This window comes from Carlito syrichta, unplaced genomic scaffold (genome assembly GCF_000164805.1).
Source record: "Carlito syrichta isolate Samal-C Ts95f unplaced genomic scaffold, Tarsius_syrichta-2.0.1 Scaffold287538, whole genome shotgun sequence".
Taxonomy (NCBI): Eukaryota; Metazoa; Chordata; class Mammalia; order Primates; family Tarsiidae; genus Carlito; species Carlito syrichta.
Window position 1 is genome coordinate 17,809 of NW_007231634.1, and position 18,930 is coordinate 36,738.

Below are 18,930 nucleotides of genomic sequence, written 5' to 3' on the forward strand. Positions count from 1 at the left end.
CAGAACACTCTATCAACAACCAAAGAATATACATTTTACTCATCACCACATGGAACATGATCAAAGATCAACCACATCCTTGCCCATAAATCAAGCATAAACAAATTTCACAAGATTGAAACCCTGCCATGCCCCTTCTCAGACCACAAAATCATAACAAAGAACAAAATCATAAACTTCATAGCAACCTGGATGGACTTAGAATCTATAATACTGAGTGATCTTTCACAGAAACAAAGAACTGAGTATCACATGGTCTCACTCATAAGCAGACTTTCAACAACTATGATAATACTATAAGAAAAGAAATGGCAGTAACAGGAAACTGCAGGGGTGCGGAGGGCGGAGAGACAGGATTGGCAGTAGTGGAAATCTGCCTGAGGAAAGAGGGGCACACCTCATCAACAAGGGTACCTGCATAATGAACATTTGTATGACTAACCCTGAATTGTACCCTATATCTTTAAAACAAAAAAATTACAAGTTAAAAAATAAAAGCTCATATACCAGCTGATTTTATAAAATCTTGTTTCTCCTCAGTAACAGAAGTTATGGAGGAAAGCTCTTGACTCTCAGGACCTTCCTATTGACTGCCTCTGAGACTGACCTTTCCTGCTGTCAGACTGAGCACAGGCATCACCAGCAGTCGAGATGACTAAGGAACATTGGTAGTCCTGTGTTGGACTCGACATGTGCATGGCCCCTATTCTGGAGACTCCTTCCCCTGCGGCTTCTGTTGCTTAGGCACCTACTGCTTCTCTCTTAAATTAATATTGGCAGATGAGATGTGTCAGCTGTCCTCCTGAGTTCCAATTCCAGCTTTAAACTTTAGTAACTGGACAGTGAGGAGTCTGAAACTTCTCAGGGTCATTCAAGCATAAGCATTGCTCTTACACAGTGTTTTTGAAGATGAAAGTGTCTTATAGAGTGTATCTGGTGTATCTGACAAAATTATATAAACTAACTGATACGAAAGAGCCACTAAGATATTTCTTTGTTCAATCTTGTGATGTTGGTTCTATGTTTGTAGCATATTGATATAGCTATATGATGAAATTAAGTTACTTAAATATTCCCCCCTCCTCCCAAATTTTGGATTTTTGCATGATGGAAACATTTTTAGCCATGATGACAAATCCAGAACTATTCTAGACCACTTAACTTTCTAATTTTCATCATTGTTATTTTGTACATAGATTGGGTGCCCAGAATTTGCCTTTAGTCTTCATGTTTTTTTTTCCCCTAGTGGTCATTGAGCAGTATATTCAAACAGTGTTCCTTTTAAATGTTCACCAGTCTTTACAGAAAATTAATCATCATAGTCCTTCATCTGGTGATTTATATCTGATGCTTTATAAAAAAAATATTCTTATATTGTCAATAGATGAAGTGATCCTGTTTCCTTCATTCCATTTTAGTTTGCCACTACTAAAAACAAATATGTTATCTTTTAGTGGTATGCTTAAAGTTGTTAATAACACATTTTATATTGTAATTTTTGTATCTATCTATATAATCAAAGTTGAGAATCAGTATCAATAGCCTTATTATGAGAGTAACACATCCACCTCTCAGAATTCTGACATCTTTATTCTTTGCTAGCTTGAATATTTGTTGACACCCTCTAGAATTTTAATCCCTGTTTTCTTATGAAAATATTTTTAATCTTTACTACCATGTGTCAATCATTATTTAAACTCAAAAAGTTTAATCTTTTTTTCTTTGATTCTATATATGGGTGAGACCACACTTTCTGTGTGTGTCTAGCATATTTTATTTAAGATGATATCTTCCAGTTTTATCCATGTCGCCGAAATTGACAGCCTTTGTTTTTTTAATGGCTGAAGAGTGCTTCATTGTGTATATATACTTACATTGACATATTCTTAATCCATTTATCTAACGTTAAACACTTGGTTTGTTCCTATGTCTTGTAAATAGTGTGGCAATAAATTCAGGAGTGCAGTCTCTCTTTGATATATTGGTTTCATTTTTTAATATATACCCAGTAGTGGGATGGCTGGATTATACGATACATCTTTTTTAATTTTTTGAGAAAACTTTATACTGTTTTCCATACTGGTTATACCAGTTTACAATCACACCAACAAGTGTAAGTGGTTTCTTTTTATCTACATCCTGACCAAGACTTGTTTTCTGTTGTCATTATGAAAATAGCAATTCTGACTTATTTTCTTTTGTCATTGTGATAATAGTCATTCTGACCAGAGTGAAATGGTATCCCATCGTAGGTTTTATTGGCATTTCAGAGATGGCGTTTTATGTTGAGCACTTTTTCATATGTCTTCTTTTAAGAAATGTCTATTCAGGTCTTTTCCCATTTTTAATCAGGTCATTTTATTTTTTGCAGTTGAAATATTTAAGTTCCTTACAGGTTCTGAATATTATTCCCTTGTCAGATGTATAGATTATAAATATTTTCCCCTGTTTTTCAAAGTATCTTTTCATTATATTAACAGTTTCTTTTGTCATGCAGAAGGTTTTTAGTTTAAGGGCATCTCATTTGTCTATTTTTCCCTTTATTGTCCTTGATTTTGAGGTCATATTTTTAAAATCCTTTCACAGCCATGTGTTGTGAAGTGTTTCTTCTATTTCTTTCTAATAGTTGTAAAGTTTGAGGTTTTACATGCAAGTATTTAGTTCAATTCATTTTTGAGTTGTTTTTTGTGTAATACGAAAGACAGGGTTGTTTCCCTTTCTCTCTCTCTCTCTCTCTCTCTCGCTTTCTCTCTCTCTGCATTTGGATATCCAGTTTGCTCAGTACCATTTATTGAAGTATTATCTTTATCCCAATGTATGCTTGGCATCTTTGTTGCCTGTAGTTGTGTGAATTTATTTCTTGGTTCTCTGTTTGGTTCCATTGAGATATCTATCTATCTATCTATCTATCTATCTATCTATCTATCTGTTGTGATAGTAGCATGCTGTTTTGTTTACTATAAATTTGTAGTATATTTTGAAATAAGGTTGTATAATGCCTCTAGCTTTGCTATTTTTGCAAAAGATTGCATTCCTATTCCAGGTCCTTGGTGGTTCCACATAAGTTTTAGTTTTCATTATCCATAAAGATTGTCAATGGTCTTTTCATAAGAATTGCATAACCTTTGGGCAACTTTGGACAACTTCATCTTTTTACATTATTAATACTTCCAATTCATGAATATAGGATGTCTTTTTTGTTTATTAGTATCTTCTTCAATTTTGTGTATCAAAGTTTTATAGTTTTCACTGGAGAGAACTGTCTTCTCCTTGGTTAAGTTTATTGCTAGGTATTTCATTGTTTTTGGTTGCCATTGTAAATAGAATTAATTGTTTTCTTGATATTTTTCAGATTGGTTGTTAATAGCAAATGGATACTAATGATTTTTGTAAATTGTATATTGATTTTATAGCCTATAGCTTTACTGACTTTATTAGTTCTAATTTTTTTTTTTTTTTGGTGGAGTCTTTAACCTTTTATGCATATAAGATCATGTCATCTTCAAACAGGGACAATTTGACTTTCTCCTTTCCAGTCTGGATGCTTTTATTTCTTTCTCTTGCCTGATAGTTCTGACTAGAACTTCCATATTATGTTGAAGAGAAATGGAGAAAGTAAGCATTTTGTCTTATTCCTGAACTTAGAGGAAAACCTTTTATATTTTTTGTCATTCAGAATGATGTTAGTTGTAGAGTTGTCAAACGAGGCCTGTATTGTGTTGAGGTGTATATGTTATAAAAACCTTGGGAGTTTTTATCAAGAAAAGATATTGAACTTTGTCAAATGTTTTTCTCCATCTATTGAAATGATTATGTGGTTTTTGTCTTTTTGTTAATGTGGTGTATCAAATGTATTATTTTGCCTACCTTAAATTTTGCTTATATGATTTATTGCTTGATAATAGTGAATGATATTTTCCGTGTGCTGTTGTATGTGTATTGCCAACATTTTGATAAGATTTATTTGTATATATGTTCATCAGGGATATTGGCCTGCAGTTTTCATTGTTATTTTTTCATTGTTGTGCTCTTGTCTGATGTTGGGATCAGGATAGTAATTGCCTTGTAAAACACATTTGAAAATATAGCCAACTCTTCCATTTTCTGAACTAGTTGGAGAAACATTAGTATTAGTATTTATTTACATGTTTTTTAGAAATTTTCTGTCAAATTATCAAGTCCTAGACTTTTTTGGCAGAAGATTTATATTTCTGATTCAATTTCATCACTCTTTATTTATTTAGATTTTCTATTTATTTATAGTTTAATTTTGGCAGTTTTGTGTTTAGGAATGCATGCATTTCTCCTATATTATCAAATCTGTTGGCATATAGTTGTTCATAATAGCTTCTTATGATCCTTCGCATTACTGCAGTGTTCATTGTAATGTGTTCCTTTTAACTGAGTTTATTTATTTGTGACTTCTTTTGTTTTTGCTATTCTAACCAAAACTTGTCAATTTCATTTTCTCAAATTAAAAACTATGTTTTGCTGATCTTTTAAAATTTATAAGTCTCTATTTTATTTGTTTTTTGCTTTTTTTTGAGTGAACAATTTTTATTGAAACCTTCAAAGATTAAAGAGGACCCAGTGGTGAGTTTGGGTACCGTAACAGAAAATCTCATCTAACTGTACCATCATTCACAGGAATAAACAAACCCAAACATGACAAAATTCAAATTCCATGTAATTGCCACAAGTGAATGTAAACAAACTAATCATTTCATCATAACCTTCCTTTGATCATATAAAAAAGGGAATTTACTTGGCATAAAATATGCAAAACTTAATGAAAACACAATTCTCTCAAATTTATCAAACTTATTTAAAAGGACACAGAATGCACTTGAAATGATTAAATGATTTAAGCTGATATTTTTATTGCAAATTGTTTTAACTTCAGTTTAACCCCCATGCATGGTATTCAAAAAGAACACAGCTTTAGAATTAGAAAGATTACTTAAATTAAAAAGAGGAATTAAGTACTAAAATTAGGAAAAGGCTGGGTTTCCTCTGAAAGCAATCTTCAGGTAACCAATATGTATAGAAAAAGAATATTAATTTTGGTTACATTTTCCTCCTTACTATTAAATATACAAACTATATTACCTTTCAAATTAAAATACCTACATGAGATAGCTTTAATAGGAAACATTCAGGCCAGAACTTAGAAAAATATTAAGAAAGAAATTTGCTGGGTCACTAATATCTTAATTTATAATTATTCAAACATTTTATCTGTTTTTGCTTTGAACTTCATAATTTCCTTCCTTTTGCCACTTTGGTTTTAGTTGGTTCTTGTTTTTATAGAACTGAGAGTTACTTTAGAATTGATATTTCTAAGAGGAACTTGAGAATTAATCAATACTAAAGTGAATTTTGACTTTGTTTCTACCAGCAGTTCAAGGTATACCAAAGATCAAATATATTTAGCCAAAGTTCAAAGGCTTATTACATGTTTGGTGATAAGCTTGCACCTGGTGTTTATAAAATCTCCAAATTCCAAGCTTTCTATTGCTTGTATGCAAAGCATATCAATGGATCTCTTCGTTATCCTGTTGATTTGTCTTTCGTGTTTGATAATTTTTTCTCTGTGGCCTGGAAGACATGCTAGGAGGAAGCTTCCACCTGGCCCCATGCCTCTCCCAATTGTTGGAAATATTCTCCAGTTAAATATTAAGGACATCAGCAAATCCCTAAGCATGGTAAGTGTAATTAATTTTCTTTTAATTGCTTATAATGAATGAATTAGAAAACCCTAAGGCTAAATAAAATATGGTCCCAAACATCAAGTTTTTTTTTTAATGGTTTTAAAGGAGAGTGAACTCCCAGATCTTATTTTAGAATGTAAGGAATGAGAACTAATAATCTTTACTAAAAGAGGAATCAGCAGATCAAAGGCAAACAAATGTTTACTCAAGAATGGTAGTTTCAGTTTGGGTAGCAATTAGAGATGGTACCACTCAGGAGAGGTAAGCGGCATTAATATGCAAGAATTTATTTAAATTCCATAAACGTCTGTCATGTTACTTTATTCGTGGTTTGGACAAATGATCCATTATCAGTCATTAGTAAGAATATGTGTTTGCATCAGTGAGGCAGGAAAAAACTGTATATAAAATATTTGTAAAAATTAGGATTTGTTTTTCTTACATTGCATATTGTTGAGAGCCCAGTTTTGTAATGAATGTATTTTATATGTTCAAAATGTTTATTGCAGTAATGTTTGCAAGTGCATGAAATTGAAAACATTTAAATGTTAACCAATAGAAGAAGAATTGATGAATAAGTTATATAGCACATGGATACAATAGAATTCTATATAATAATAAAGTGAATTACTTGGATGTACTCATAGACACAAAAATGACTCTTACAGATACTGAATACAAAACATTATGTTGCAGAAGAAAGCCTAAGTATACTAGTATTTGCATACATTGCAATAATATGCAAAAGATACTGTGAAAATGTCTAGCACAATTTTTGAAATTTCAAGATGTTTGCTGTGAAAATGTCTAGCACAATTTTTGAAATTTCAAAATGCATGATTGAAGGCATGAATATGTAGTAAAGGAAATATACAAAAATGATTAAATGCAGTTTGGGATGACAGATAACTCAAGAGGAATGGTTAGGGAAGTAGACACAGTTGGATAGGCTATTGAAGAAGCTATTCTCACACAGTTACAAGAATTCTGGATTGAAATATAGCTATAATTAAGCATTAATCAGGCTTTACTTTGACCTACTTCCTTGTAACTGCATCACCTAGCATGGATATATTTTCACAGTTCCTTTGTGACTCTCTAAGTTCATCGGCAGTCAACATGGAGTAAGCAGCCCAACAGAGAGTCTCTCATACCAAGCCTGGAATCTAGTTAAGCTCACAGATCCATGATAAGATTGTGGAAATTGCCAAAAGTAGAAATACTCTGGGCATATTGTGATTTTGGTCTCCTTTTTAAAAAATTGTATTAAGTGAAGAGGATACAAATGATTCTTTTGGCAACTTTGATGTACTAAGTAGTGGCAAAGAAACCTGTGCTTTAAGTTTACTCTCTGCTCCCATCTGTGCACTTGTACTCAGATTTTTTTTATCCCTATACCACCAACTTTCTCCTTTTTTCATCTTTAAGGTCCATTATGCCATTCTGTAGGCCTTTGAAGTTCCGTAGTTTAGTTCCCACTTGTAAGTGAGAACATGGGATGATTGGTTTCCCATTCCTGCATTACTTCACTTAGCATGAGATCTCTAATTCCATAGAAGTCATTGCAAAGGATATCACTTCATTCCTTTTCATGGCTGAATACTATCCCATGGTGTGTATGTATGTGTGTGTGTGTATACACACACACACAAACACACATACAAACACACACACACACACACACACACACCCCACATTTTCATTAGACACTGATCAACTGATGATTATTTAGATTGACTTTGCATCTTTTCAATTGTGAATTTTGCTGCAATGAACACGAGTGGAGATGTGTTTTTTGTATAAACGATATCTCCTTTATTCTTTGATAAACTCAAGTAAAACCAAACCGCTTTCAGTAAAAATTAAAAAAAAACGGATGCCGCGAGTTCCGGTCGCAGAGGCAGGGATGCGCCATCCCCACGAGCTCCACCCACCAGGACAGCCTCATCCGCTCTGGGGTGGCCGGCCCAGTACCATCCCGCTGCTCCCGGAGAAGCCTGATGAAGTCCTCTGATATCCATCAGGATTTATTTACAGTTACTACAAGGTGTGCGCTGCACAACTAATATCGGAATCTCAGCGGGTGGCCGATTATGAGAGTCAAAAACATGCAAGCAATGTTCGACTTATTACATACTTCGCCCCAGGGATGGTGGGTGTCCTGCCAAGAGGCTCTGGGCAGAAAAATGGAAAAATAAGAAGGATCAAGAGAACTGCCTATGACACAAGGCTGTGAGCATCAGGGCTGGTGTTTTCCACAACTTCCATGCATGCCTCCTGGCATCACAAAATGAGGTATTCTTACTCAGACAAATCTGGAACACTGTGGAGCTGTCTTCCCTGCCCTGGTGAAGCGGCATTTAGAGCTTATTGGAGGCAAAAGATGGTCCGGAGAATTTTGCAATCTGCTAAGAGCTGCGACTGGGTGGAGAACTTTGGGCCAATCATCCATGTCTTGGAGCCTCAGTTTTTCAACCAGGCTATAATAATCACACTTTCCTCTCTGAGCTTTGTGAATATGAAATGAAGGGGCAGATATGAGGTGCGTTGTGACTTGCCAGGCATCACACTCAGGCACTGAGGAAACAGATAAATAATACGTAGAGCTGCCTTAAAGAAATTCATAGGATAGTACAGGAGATTAATGTTGTGTGAGCAAGTAGCTATGATGTGTTTAATAACATGCTGCACAAAGAACTATGGAGACAAAAGGCAAGTGAATCATGATCAGGGAAGATCTTACTGAAGTGTTGGCATTTGAGCTGGGTTTGTAGGCCTAACTGGATTTTACCAGATGGAGTCTGTAGGAGTGAGGAAGGGGATACCAATCTCTTAGGTGCCGTTCACCAAAAAGTATGCATTAAGCCACAGAAGAGTGGACCTAAGCCAGCTTTTATGTAACCTCACATTGGAATCTGATTTCCCATTAGGAGAGTATTTATGATCAAAAAGAGCAGAATTAATTTTTTCAATCCATGAAATTATCTAGCAACAGTGCCTGGAACTCCTCATTCAATAGTCATTTAGTGATTATTCATTCCTAATGGTCAGAAATAATGGAATTCACGGCCAGTTGACAATTACCTGTCTAAACACAAATTATTTTCCATCCGCTCATGTTCTAACCATGAATGTTACACTTACATCTGAGCACTTAGGGAAGACTCAAAACAGCAAACAGAAAATCAGTACTGAATTCCAGCTGGTGTTTGCTTTGTAGAGACCCAAGGGCTTAGTCTCTGCTGCTCTGATGGAGCCATGATTCACTCCACTCAAGATCTGGTCACGCCAATAACCTTGGGGACTGTTTATGGAAGGGAAGATGTTTGGATTTTAGAGCAAAGGCAATTCAAACACTCTTTGTCAAAGACTCCTTTGAAAACATTAAAGGAGGTTTCCTCTGCTGTATTGGAAATTTTGATCTAACATTGACTTATTTATAAATCCAAAAAAATTATGAAAAAGTCACTTCTAATTTGCAAAGTTTCATTGCCAAATCTTCCTGAAGCACACATTGATTTGAACTCAAGGTAATAACTAAGCTGTCTTAAACTTTCACGGTTTCTGTTATATTTGCTCAATAAATGAGTCAATAACTTCTCTTCTCTAAACTATTTACATAGCAATAGGTATATGAACCTTGAAGGGATTATATGAAATCTGTCTTTTTCCTGAGACTGCCAGTTACAGAGCCCTTGAAAGCTTCCTGTGCTTTGACTCTGGGTTCAAAGAGACCATGTTAGCATCCCTTGCTCATTAATTTACTAATTCACAGATTTTGGCAAGTTTTAAAGTCTTTTTGAGATTTTTCTTCTGTGTCTTTAATATATAATTCAGTGTCTACTTGGTGTGAAGCACTATTTTAGATGTTTGCAAGAAATTTTCAATAGTGAATGAAAATTTTAAAAGACTATATTATGAAATTTACAATCTAGAGGATAGGCAGTTATTTATGAAACAATTGTACAAGTAAGCATATGATTACAGCCTATGTAGAAGAGATATGGTAGAAAGAGGCCATGTAGCTGGAGGGTATCAGAAGAGCAGTCAGCAAAGGATTCTCCAAGGAAGTAAAATTGGATTGAGATTCAAAGATTATTAGGCATTAACCAGATAACATACAGGAAAAAAAAAACCCATTTGATGAGTTTGGAAACTAAGACAGATTTTCTTCTCTTCCCAAAACCCTGGAAAGAGAGTCAAAATGTTTGTCAACCAGACAGTAAGTAAGAACATGGTACAAAATTAGATTGGACAGATAAGCAGGGGTAAGGTCATGCTGGTCTTGAAAGGATTTTAAGAAAATTGGTCTTTATAATAGGCACAATATGATTCCATTAATATGATTAAAGGACTGCCATGCTGACATTTGCCTGTGAAAAGATCATTCTGGTTGTGTTATGGAGAATGAGTGGCACTGTAGCAAATGAAATCCTACATTAGACAAGTTGAAAGACCGTGGGTCCTATATAAACTTGGTGTACCAAATAAGCTGATGACAGGAAGATTCAAACAATGCAAAGGGTAAAAGAGTATAGGAATTCATTTCTGTGTTATGTACAGATCTATAGATAAGTGTGATGGCTGCTTCTCCTTCATGAGGTCATCAGAGAACTGTCTTCTTCAATCTAAGTGGTTATACTATCTTGTGTTTCTTGACTATTGTCCTTATTTGCATGATCACAGTAGGGGCATCCCCATGCCATCATTTCAACCCCTGGCTAGGGGGAAAATAAAGGACAAGCAATGACCTATTATGTGACAATGAGGAATCTGCACACATCACTTCTGCTAACATCAGTCATGGAAACCTAGTCTCATGTTCACATCTAGCTTCAAGTGAACCTCAGAAAAGTCAATGACCAGGTTGCTATGATCTCATGTATTATGAAAACTTAGAGGTGCCAGGTATTTGAAAGAAGATATGGAGAGTGAATAATGAGGGACAATTTTTAGTCTATACATGGGGCAAGTTGATGGCGTTTCCATTTAAAAATGGGAGGAAAATCACATCATTTATTGTAATCGTAGGAAGAAAGGGGAAATTTGATGTAATGATTGGTTTGAAGAAAAAGTTAATAAGATAATAGAAGCAAAATTTATAAAATATCCCTTCTCACATAGTAGGAGCTGAATAAAAAGATTCCAATTAATGATAATGATAATAACAATATTACTAATTATATGGTGATAATTACCATTTAACTAATATATTAACCTTTGAAAAACTGTTTTTAGCCGGGTGTGGTGACTCAAACCTGTAACCCCAGCACTTTGGGAGGCAAAGGTGAGAGGATTGCCTGAGTTCAGGGGTTCAAGACCAGCCTAAGCAACATAGTGAGACCTCATCTCTACAATAAATCAAAAAATTAGCTGGATATGGTGGCGCATGCCCGTAGTTCCAGCAACCTGGAAGGCTGAGGCAGAAGGATCATCTGAGCCCAGTAGGTGGAGGCTGCAGTGGCTGAGAGCAGTGTGCCACTGCACTCCAGCCTGGGAGATGGAGTGAGACTCCAGCTCAAAAAAGAAAAACTGTTTCTAAAAGTTGAAAACTTTTATAATGGGTAAATGAATATTAAAATGTCTGTTTAGTAAGACTGAAAATATTTTCCTCACTTATCTACATTACAGTTTTGAAATTCTCATTTTTTTCTGTCTTCTGTTCTTTTTACAGCTAGCAAAAGATTATGGCCCTGTGTTCACTGTGTATTTTGGTATGAAACCCACTGTGATATTATATGGATACGAAGCCATCAAGGAAGCCCTGATTGATTATGGAGAAGAATTTTCTGACAGAGGGAGTTTTCCAGTTATAGAAAAATTCACCAAAGGTTTAGGTATGCATTTCTTTAGGGAATTTGTGTGGGTTTCTAAGTTATAAAGACTTCAAATAGGCTAAGAAATTGAAATTATAAGCATTTAGAAAAATGTATGAAACATACTTTTTATAATTCCCACATAACATTGAATAATTTCTCTATAAAGAATTATTAAGCCATATTTAAAATTTATGAATATGGCACAGTGTCTTCATAAAACATTAATGTCAGGGAAAGCAAATTATCTAACCACTAATGTTCTAAGACAGGCTTATTTCAAATTATGACAAGTTAAGAACTTGAGAAAGAGACAGACAAAACAGAGAAAAGGGGAATATGACTAAATTATTTTATTCACCAAACATTTTTCTTTCTGGTTTGATTCATTGATACCCAGAAACTATGAAGGAAACTTGCATAGTATGTACAGAACCAACATAGGTGTCAAATATTTCTAGCCTTGCCCTCAGTCTTCTATTCCAAAAAAGCATACAAGTTTTGAAACCAATTTAATTCAAAGCACAAAGTAAAGAGGATCATGAAGAAACATGTGGTAAGTATGAATCGGAATTGACATTAGAAAAGCTCTTTTTATTAAGTACTTGAGTGATCTCCTTTTTGTTTTTGGATTTGGGCTTACACTGTTCGGTCTTCTGATGAATCAATGGATTTTGACATGATCTACAGATTCAACGCAATACGCGTTGTATCACCAACATCATTCTTCTCAGACCTGGAAATCACAATACAGAAATTCATATGGAAACATAATCGATCACGAATAGACACAACAATCCTTAGAAAAAGAAACAAAGCTGGAGGTATCACACTTCCAGACTTCAAAATTTACTATAAGGCTACAGTAATCAAAACAGCCTGGTATTGGTATAAGAACAGGCACATAGACCAAGGGAACAGGATAGAGATTCCAGAAACAAAGCCTCAATTTCTCAACAAACTCATCTTTGACAACAACCACTGGGGAGAGGAGAGCCTATTCAGTAAATGGTGCTGGAAAAACTGGCTGGTCACATGCAGAAGATTGAAACAGGACCCCTACCGATCACCATACACAAAAATTAGCTCTAAATAGATCAAAGACCTAAACGTAAAACCTCAAACAAGAAGAATCTTAGAAAATGCAGGAAACACCCTTATGGAAATTGGAACTGGCAACCTATTCCTGATCAGAACCCTAAGTGCCAATACCATAAGAAATAAGATAGACAAGTGGAACCTCCTCAAACTGACAACTTCTGCAAAGCAAAAGAAACCATCAAGAGAGCAGGGAGACAACCCACAGAATGGGAAAAAAATACTTGCCAACTGTATATCTGACAAAGGCTTAACATCTAGGATCTACAAGGAACTCAAACACACCGAAAGGAAAAAAAACAGCCCCATTAAAAAATGGGCAAAAAATAGACATGTTTAGAAATAAGATATACAGGCAGCCAGCAGGCACATGAAAAAGTGCTCAGCCTCATCCATCCTCAGAGAAATGTAAATCAAAACCACAATGAGATACCACCTAACCCCAGTAAGAAGGACCATCATTAATAAAGCAAACAATAACAGATGCTGGCAAGATACAGAGAGAAAGGAACACTTCTATACTGCTGGTGGGAATGCAAACTAGTGCCACATCTCTGGAAGACAGTGTGGAGATTTCTGAAAGAACTAGAAATTGACTTTCCATGTGACCCAGCAATTCCCCTATTGGGAATATACCCAGAGGAGCTCAAATCATTCTACAAAAAAGATATCTGCACATGCATGTTTGTTGCAACTCTATTCACAGTAGCAAAAACATAGAACCAACCATGCTGCCCATTGAAGCTGGACTGAATTTTTAAAATGTGGTGTATATACACAATGGAATATTATGCAGCCCTAAAGAAGGAAAAACATATGGACTTCGCAGCAACTTGGATGGATTTAGAGTCAATCATACTCAGTGATCTATCACAGAAACAAAGAACAGAGTACTATATGTTCTCACTCATAAGCGGACCTTGAACAATTATCATGATACTATAAGAAAGGATGTGGCAGTAGTGGGAAACTGCTGGGGGCGGTGGGATTGGCAGTTGAGGGAAACTGCTAGGGGAGGGAGGGGCATTCCTCATCAATAAGAATACCTGCATAATCAACGTTTGTATACCTAACTCTGAATTGTACCCCACATCTTTAAAATAAAAAGTAAAAGCAAAGTGCTTCAATGATTGCAGGTCTTACCTGAGGAATAGATTGTTTTGAAATTCGTTCCAATGAAAAAGAACTGTGTCACTTTTCTTGATAATTGCCTCCTCCTGTTTCTCCTCAAATATATTTACAGTAAGAAAAGCCAGCGCTGGAACTTAACCTGTGACTCGGAGTCACCACGATTTATTGCTGTGAGATAATAGTGCAAGCATTTTGCCTTCATGATCTTCTGCATCCTTGTAAACCAGAGACAGACAGTTCATAGAGCAATTCTGAGGTTCAGAGGTTCTGGTGGATGAGGAAGACTTTAGTGATGTGTGAAATCAAGAGTCCTGACTGCAAAATACCAGGCTGGGTTAAGAGAGAAGGTGGAGGTGGTGAGGTGGGCCTCAATGGTAATTTTTGAAGTTGAAACCACTATTTACACATACCTGCTTAAGTGTCGGTATCAATCCCTGAGATAAGAGATTAGTGAGAATGATGACTCTCTCTCTCTTTCTCTCTCTCTCTATCTATCTCTATCTTCTCTCTCTCTCTCTGTCTCTGTCTCTATCTCTATCTCTATCTCTATCTCTATCTCTATCTCTTCCTTACAGGAATTGTTTTCAGCAGTGGGCAAACATGGAAGCAAACCCGGCGTTTCTCCCTTATGGTGTTGCGGCAGATGGGGATGGGGAAGAAAACTCTTGAGGACCAAATTCAAGAAGAAGCCTTGTGTCTGGTGGAAGCATTAAAAAAAACCAATGGTGCATATTTCTATATATAATTGAAAGTCATCATTTGGGTAAAATAAATGCTACTATAAATAGACTAAAAATGCTGTGATGGCTCAGTAGAATAGAATTTTACTTTTTACTCACATAACTGTAATAAGAGGTCAAGTAGGTGGCAAAACAGCCTTTTCAGGCACCAAATTGATAGGTACTTTGATGTACTCAGCATTTGGCTTCCAGTGTCATACCAGGTTCTTCATTTCTATGGCAGTAAAAGGAGAAGAAAAGGGGAAAAGAGCAAATGTTGTTTAGCCCAGGCATGGAAGAGGCACCCAAAACTTCTCTCACGTTTCATGGGCTGTCACATAGCAACAGGGTCACATCTAACTGCTGGAGAAGCTAGAAAAAGTGGTTCACGGCCAGACTCAGTGACTCAGCCTATAATCCCAGCACTTTGGGAGGCTGAGGCGAGTGGATTGCCTGAGCCCAGGGAGTCGAGAACAGCCCAGATAACTTGGCAAGATCTCATCTCTACAATTTAAAAAAAAATTAGCCGGGCATGGTAGCTTGCACCTGTAGTTCCTGCTATTTGGAAGGCTGAGGTGGAAGGATCGCCAGATCCCAGCAGGTAGACACTGGGGTGGCTTTGAGTGTGCCACTGTACTCCAGCCTGGTAGACAGAGTGCGACTCCAACTCAAAAAAAAAAAAAAAAAAGAGATGGTTCATGCTGTACCCCGGAGGAACAGGAGAAGATAGGTTTTGGTCATCAGCTAGAAATCTTGGCCACATTCATGTGAAAAATTAAGTAACTTTTTTAGTAACTTCTTGAGAAACAATGCAGGGGTCACAAAGTCTTCAACTCCCATGGATGAGTGTGAGTGTGGAGAGAGGGAGCTGAAACAGCACAAATCTCTACAGTGTGTAAATTTGTGTATGCACATGCAAGAATGGGAGAGGGTGGAGGAACAAGGGGAGAGCAGGAGACCAGGCAAGGAAGGGGTGTGATCAGGATAACATTCACACGTGGTTTCGTAACTACAATATTTAAATATTTTTAAATAAGCTATTACTTTAATGACAGCAAATCCTTTATGAAAAATTGACATTGCATTTGTTGTTTTTTTTTTTTTGAGTTGGAGTCTCACTCTGTTGCCCAGACTGGAGTGCAGTGGCCGCTCCCGGCCACCGCTGCCACCACCTGCTGGGCTCCGGCGATCCTTCCGCCTCAGCCTTCCAAGTAGCTGGAACTACAGGCGTGCACTACCACGCCCAGCTAATTTTTGATTTATTGTAGAGATGACGTCACACCAAGTTGCCCAGGCGGGTCTCTAACCCATGGGCTCAGGCAATCCACTCACCTCAGCCTCCCAAAGTGCTGGGATTATAGGCTGAGCCATGGAATCCAGCCTGTAAATTTATTTTTACACATACTATGCTGAATGAATATTTTCCTATGCTTAACTTTCAAATGTTTTCAAGAACATTCTTAACTTAGTAGTACAGTAGTCTTTTATGTTGGATGTGCCATAGTTTATTTCACTGATTTTCTATTTTAACCAGATAGGTTGTTTCTAGTTTAACTTTGGAAATATAATTAGTAAAGCAACGCTTATTAGGTTCTGATTTCTTTTTCTGAGTTGGAGTCTCACTCTGTCGCCCAGACCGGAGTGCAGTGGCATGCTCCCAGCCACCACAGCCTCAACCTACTGGGCTCTGGCAATCCTTCCACCTCAGCCTTCCAAGTAGCCAGAATTATAGGCATGCGCTACCAAACCCGGCTAGCTTTTTATTTATTGTAGAAACAAGTTCTCACCAAGTTGCCCAGTGAGTCTTGAACCCACGGGCTAGGTTTTGATATTTTGAGGCATCAATCTGGGAAAGGAATTTTGCACACTTATTGTATATTTCAAACAGAACTTATTAACCGATTCACCTTTTCCTGTGGTGACTATGACCTTCGTCAAATTACTGACCTTTGATTCCGCATAGTATGCTTGATACCACCTAGTTATGGGGACCTCTCTTTCCTGGGGAAGCCCATTTCCTCATGGGAAACCTTTAACAGTTAGAAATTTCTTTCACAGATTAAGCAGAACCATTTGTTCTTGTAAATTCTACCTTTTGATCCCAGCTCGCTTTCTCCTTCTGGAATTGTGGTATTATGGTTGTCACCACACAGAGGAAGGAGGGACTTACCTCTCACCCCAAATCTGGTTCTAATGTTACCACACACATATACCAACAGGATACAAAAAGTGTTAATACTCCATAATACTGATTTCAGTGAAGAGTAGGGTGGCTCACAACCAGGTCCGGAAAGGGTGTGAGAGGGTAGGGCAAGGATATTGGCCTGAGGTTTTAATGGTGGCATGGGGTGAGGCTGGGGTGAGGATCCCTATGAGCAGGCCAGGGCCTTTGTGGATTAGCCATCCTGCTTGTGCCAAAGGAGGGAGCAATCAGACCTCTTGATCAGCTTGTATAGACCTGGATAGAAAAGTTAGGGGTGAGGCTTCAAACTTCCTGCCTGACGCATCAATAAATGGAGTCATACTCTTTTTTACATATATATAGGAAGTCTGTTTCTGAAATGATAATGAACTTTTTGTTTCAAATATCTGAATAAACCCTAATTTCCTTCATCATTCTTCTACAAGAAAGCATACTTGATTTTTTCAGCTGCATTTGCAGATTACAATGTCAGATTTCCATAGTTTCTTGCTTTCCTGCTTAGGTTGCTCAGTTTTCTGTGGGAATCAGGAAAGAGTATTCACACGGAGAGCTAAAGTCTATCCATTAAAAAATATAAAAGTATATTAGAAATAAAATCTCCCTATGTTGCCAAGGCTGGACCTGAAGTTCAAGTCTCTAGTGATCGATCTAATAACAGCCTCTCAAGTAGCTGGGGCTGCAGGCATGAACCAGGGTGTCTGGCTTCCAAGATATTTATAAATGACATTTTTTATTTGGATGCATTCTTTTGAAATGAAAACCTTTAGAAAATAATGCAAATAGCTGTCTCGGGAAAAATTAACAAATAAACTGGACTACATTACACAATTTTGTTTAGGAAACACAATAAATTTTAATTTAGCCATGTGTAGCTTATAGCAATGATGGCATGTTCAGGTAGTCCCCATTCTTAAGAAATATTAAAAGTCAACCCTTTCTAATTATCTTAAACAATCAATTTAAGATTTATATGATGATTGTGTAATGACTTCTCACTTCTATGGATTTTAGCATCTCCTTGTGATCCCACTCTCCTTCTGGCCTGTGTTCCCGGCAATGTGATGAGCTCTATCATTTTCCAGAAGCGTTTTGACTATGATGATCAGAAATTTCTAACCTTGCTTAAGTATGTTCATGAAATCCTCGCAATTGCAAGCACCCTCTGGATACAGGTAAGATCAAGGTTCTCTATGAGTGTGTAATAATATTTCAGTTCATCTATTCCTCATATATAGTCCATCCCTCTGTCTTACCTATAATGTCCTAAATAATGCATATCATACTATTATTGTAATCCATTAGCACCATGTCCAATCTATTTAGTGCGTTTAAATAAACTTTGAAACATAAAATAAAGCAGAAAAATATAAATGCACTGCATTTTTAGTAAAGTATTTACTTTGAGGAAAGTGATTTCCCACTTTTTTCTATAGGTATAGGTAGTGTGGATGTGAGATATAGTTCTTACTATGGTACACTATCAGAAAATGTTAGTAGCCATTCTGTATGGCTAAATTCTGTATAGATCATAAGATTGTGATATGTCCCACTTAGGAATTACCCTAGACAATACATAGTCTAAGCTTTCATTTTTTGGAACAGGAAAATGTGACCCAGAGCTATGGAACATATTTTCTAAAGTAGCCTCACCAAGACAAGGAATGAGCTCGATCTATAATCTAGATTTTTTGATTCAGTATGAAGCTGCCAGCCTAAGTAAATTACCTTGAGACAAAACAAATACATTAAGTTATCAAGGTTCTGTCTAAGACAGGGTAGCTGAGCTCGAGGACCAGATAGATCAGGTAAATAGGTACATTCCTGAGAGTGGAAGAGGCCTAAATTAACAAATAATTAAGCTAAGTGATTCGGGTCCTTCCTTGCTCTTCTGGATGTAGTTTTTCTTTATTACAACAAAAGATGGTAAGCCTACAAAAATTTTTAGAGGATTTCCTGAATAAATACCTGGAGGATACACTGGGATGAACTGGGATCAACTAGTAATATCTAGCTCTGATAGTACTCATTTGGTGTCTTAAACTGTAAGGAGTTATGGCTAAAAATGAATGTAAGTGGCTTTGAAGTTATTTGGAAACCTGTGCCTACTGTCACTCTGGCTACATTATCAGAGCTCTTTCTTTCCAATTGCAAGTGTGCTCCAGTGCAAGAAACATATCTTAGTTATCTCTATCCAATCAGAACATAGAAAATGTCTAACAGGTAATAAGGGCCTGTAATGTTTGCTGAGGAAA

General features: G+C 36.5%; 1 protein-coding gene across 1 annotated transcript in view; it reads left to right on the forward strand.

The window, feature by feature from the left end:
- The first annotated feature begins 5,537 nt into the window (after positions 1–5,537).
- Positions 5,538–18,930, forward strand: part of LOC103254835 (cytochrome P450 2C3-like) — a 34,267-nt gene continuing 20,874 nt past the window's right edge. The window contains exons 1-4 of the mRNA XM_008052832.1: positions 5,538–5,705; positions 11,386–11,548; positions 14,332–14,481; positions 17,690–17,850. Of these exons, the coding sequence (XP_008051023.1) occupies positions 5,538–5,705; positions 11,386–11,548; positions 14,332–14,481; positions 17,690–17,850 (642 nt within the window). The remainder of the gene's footprint in view (positions 5,706–11,385; positions 11,549–14,331; positions 14,482–17,689; positions 17,851–18,930) is intronic.